The sequence below is a fragment of the Austrofundulus limnaeus genome, unplaced genomic scaffold (genome assembly GCF_001266775.1).
Source record: "Austrofundulus limnaeus strain Quisiro unplaced genomic scaffold, Austrofundulus_limnaeus-1.0 Scaffold17, whole genome shotgun sequence".
NCBI lineage: Eukaryota > Metazoa > Chordata > Actinopteri > Cyprinodontiformes > Rivulidae > Austrofundulus > Austrofundulus limnaeus.
This window is the reverse complement of record NW_013952419.1, coordinates 2,679,965-2,682,672: the sequence shown is the minus strand read 5'-3', so window position 1 is coordinate 2,682,672 and position 2,708 is coordinate 2,679,965. Positions and strand designations below refer to the sequence as shown.

Here is a 2,708-nt window from a genome sequence, read left to right as displayed (position 1 = left end):
GTAAAGTTCTCCTTTTTAATTTATTTGGTAAATTTTAAATGTATTTATATATTTTAAAGGTTCATTTATTTATTTCTGCTTTTATTTCTAATTATGTCAGTTTTGGTCCTCCATACTACAGAACTTGGAAGAGGTATCGGAGCAGGGAAACATGTAAAACATGTAGGGCTGCAGCCCTTGAGGTCCACGATTGCCCACCCCTGCTCTAGTTAGTCAGGGACTGAAATGTGCATGGAAACAACACAGGTCTCTTCATATCAGCTGCAGTTTATTAAAAAGTAGTCTTAATCTCTCACAGAGAAAAAAAAAGACTTAAACACATAATCCTAATTTTCCTCTGAACAACAGACCACAACTTTATTCTCCCTTTTACTATCAAAACTACTATAAACAGATCTGTGATATCTTTACAAAAGGTTAAAGGTCAAAGGTTAGTTACCTTTCACAAAAGGTGTGCAGGCAGGGCAGGACCTTGGGGTTGCAGTAGCGATCCAGACAGATGCTACAAACCAGGAACTGCTTGTCTATCTGACGCACCACAGGGCTGGGGCTCCCGGCCTCACGCTTGGCCATGGCAGTGGACATTTAAAGCTGCACGCGATGACAGCAGTTAACCTGCAAAAAAGATTTTAAAAATATATATTAAAAATGACACACTCATGTATCAGCTCAACTTTTCGAATCACAGTTAAAAAGCTGCAACTGCTTAGCTTTCCTGTGGTACCAGGAACCAGAGAAAACAAAGCTGCGTAATTCCTTGATCAGCACAAAGACGCGTCCTTTGTTTTGCTTATATTTCTAGGTTAAACCCAGAAATAACTCAGTCTGAGAGTGAGCTAAAAGAGGTGTGCAGAAGTATGATTATTTGTTGGGTTATTTTCAGCTGTGGCTGTGATATGAAGAAAGGCCTCGTGCAACAGAAAGTAGGAGGAAACCAAAAACCTAAACTGCTTTAAAGATGATAATTAATAAGACTTGTGATTGCCTTACGTGTTACTTCAAGTTGCAGACACAGTTAGTAAAACAGCTTTCCCAAATCGCAGTAAACACAGCCGGCAGCTGAAATGTAATCCATTCACTGGAGCATGTTCAGAACGGCCCACATTAACGGGCAGCACCAGTGTACAAACCCAGAAAGAGCTGTTCCAAGTGATCTTCTTCATATCTTATAGAGATTTTTTAAAAAACTAACATGCTGACTTTGTTGAACATTCAAACTGCATCATAACACTATTAGGTTTTGTGTAAAAAAATAGACACAAGACAGTATGTGRCATTGTTTTCTCCTTTGAGCTTGTCATTCACACTGAGTTACATAATATGTTATTCATGTCTTGAAGAAATACATCATCATCACTTCCTTTTTATACAGTCAGAAACTGCAGAAAACAACAGAAAACTGAAGAAAAATTATATTTTACTACTTTTAAATATTTGGATAAGAATACTTTCTTTGTATGTGACCAACGTGTCTGTAAATTAAATAACTAATGAATATGACAACAATATGGCATCTGATTAAGAATGCAGACATTTTGAAATACAAAAAGCGTTTCTTTTGCCACCTTTGCCAAAAGTTTTGTACCGCACAGTACATGACCATTCAGAATAAACCCTGGCAGAGTGGTGKGCTGTTTGATTTGTAACTTTATTGCTAGAAACATTTACAGGGATTTATAGCTAAATTTGAGCCTATTTGACATAAAGAAGGAAAAAAATAGAAATAGCAGCAAACCTCTGTGAGAAGGTCACAGATTAGAGGAGGCACGAGCCTTACACAATCCCATCCGTTCTAAAATAAATAAATAAATCAAAAATACAGCCGCAGTGATTTTCTGCCTGGCAACACAAAGCAGTCAGACCTATATCTGTGTGGACCCAACCTACCATATTATGACACAACTAAAATCATTTAACAATAATAAAAAGAGTGGAGCCCAGATGTTTCACGAGCAGCTTCAACCACCACAGTTCCTGTTTCTGTGATTCTGAGTGGTTCCAGTAATGTAGTCYGGCCACGTTTTCTCAGTAGGTCAACATATGTATTATTCAGGACTCAGACACAGACAGGCGCTCATAAAGCAGTTTGCCTCTGAAACAAGCATGTTTTCATAAAAAAAAAAAAWAACACGTTCAACACAGAAACTCTGACAATTCATTGACCACCCCCCACCCCAACTCCCCCCCAAACCCCGACCTGCTGCTCTCTCTTCCGGTCTGCACATCTGTCCCTGCCGGATCTAATGCAGCTCTCAATCCTCTAATCCCCTATCTCTGCTCATGTTCTATTGTTGTTACCCACAATCACACAAACACAAACATACAATCCGGGTGATAGGGAGCCGAGCTGTATCTTTTTAGTCTTTACAAAGACAGTTCCAGGACATGAAGCTGTTAATGTGGGGGTGTAAAGGTTGAGTCCGAAGTTGTCAACTCTGAGGAAAARCATGCCGTGTTCACAATCTGCTTGGGGACCTTTATACTCTGGAGCAATGTTTCCCAAGGTTGGGGTCGGGACCCAAAGTGGGGTCCCAAAACATCAAGGTGGGGTCCTGAAATGATTTTCGGAATTAATTACATTTTTGCCTTAGTTGTTACAAAGGAGGAGGTTAGTATATTTGAAATGGATAAATGTAGTATGAAAATATTGTTACTATGCCCATGTTTAGTAGACCTGATCCAAATGTTTATCATCCAAAAATAGTTGG

The 2,708-nt window shown here is 39.1% G+C and overlaps 1 protein-coding gene across 6 annotated transcripts in view; it reads right to left on the bottom strand.

Annotated features, from left to right (window-relative positions):
* trim3b (tripartite motif containing 3b) overlaps positions 1-2,708 on the bottom strand; it is a 31,274-nt gene that overhangs the window by 12,325 nt on the left and 16,241 nt on the right. For all 6 annotated transcript variants that reach the window (XM_014003270.1, XM_014003275.1, XM_014003272.1 and 3 more), the window contains one exon: positions 440-615. In XM_014003270.1, coding sequence (XP_013858724.1) covers positions 440-585 — 146 coding nt within the window. In that variant the 5' untranslated portion in view covers positions 586-615. The remainder of the gene's footprint in view (positions 1-439; positions 616-2,708) is intronic.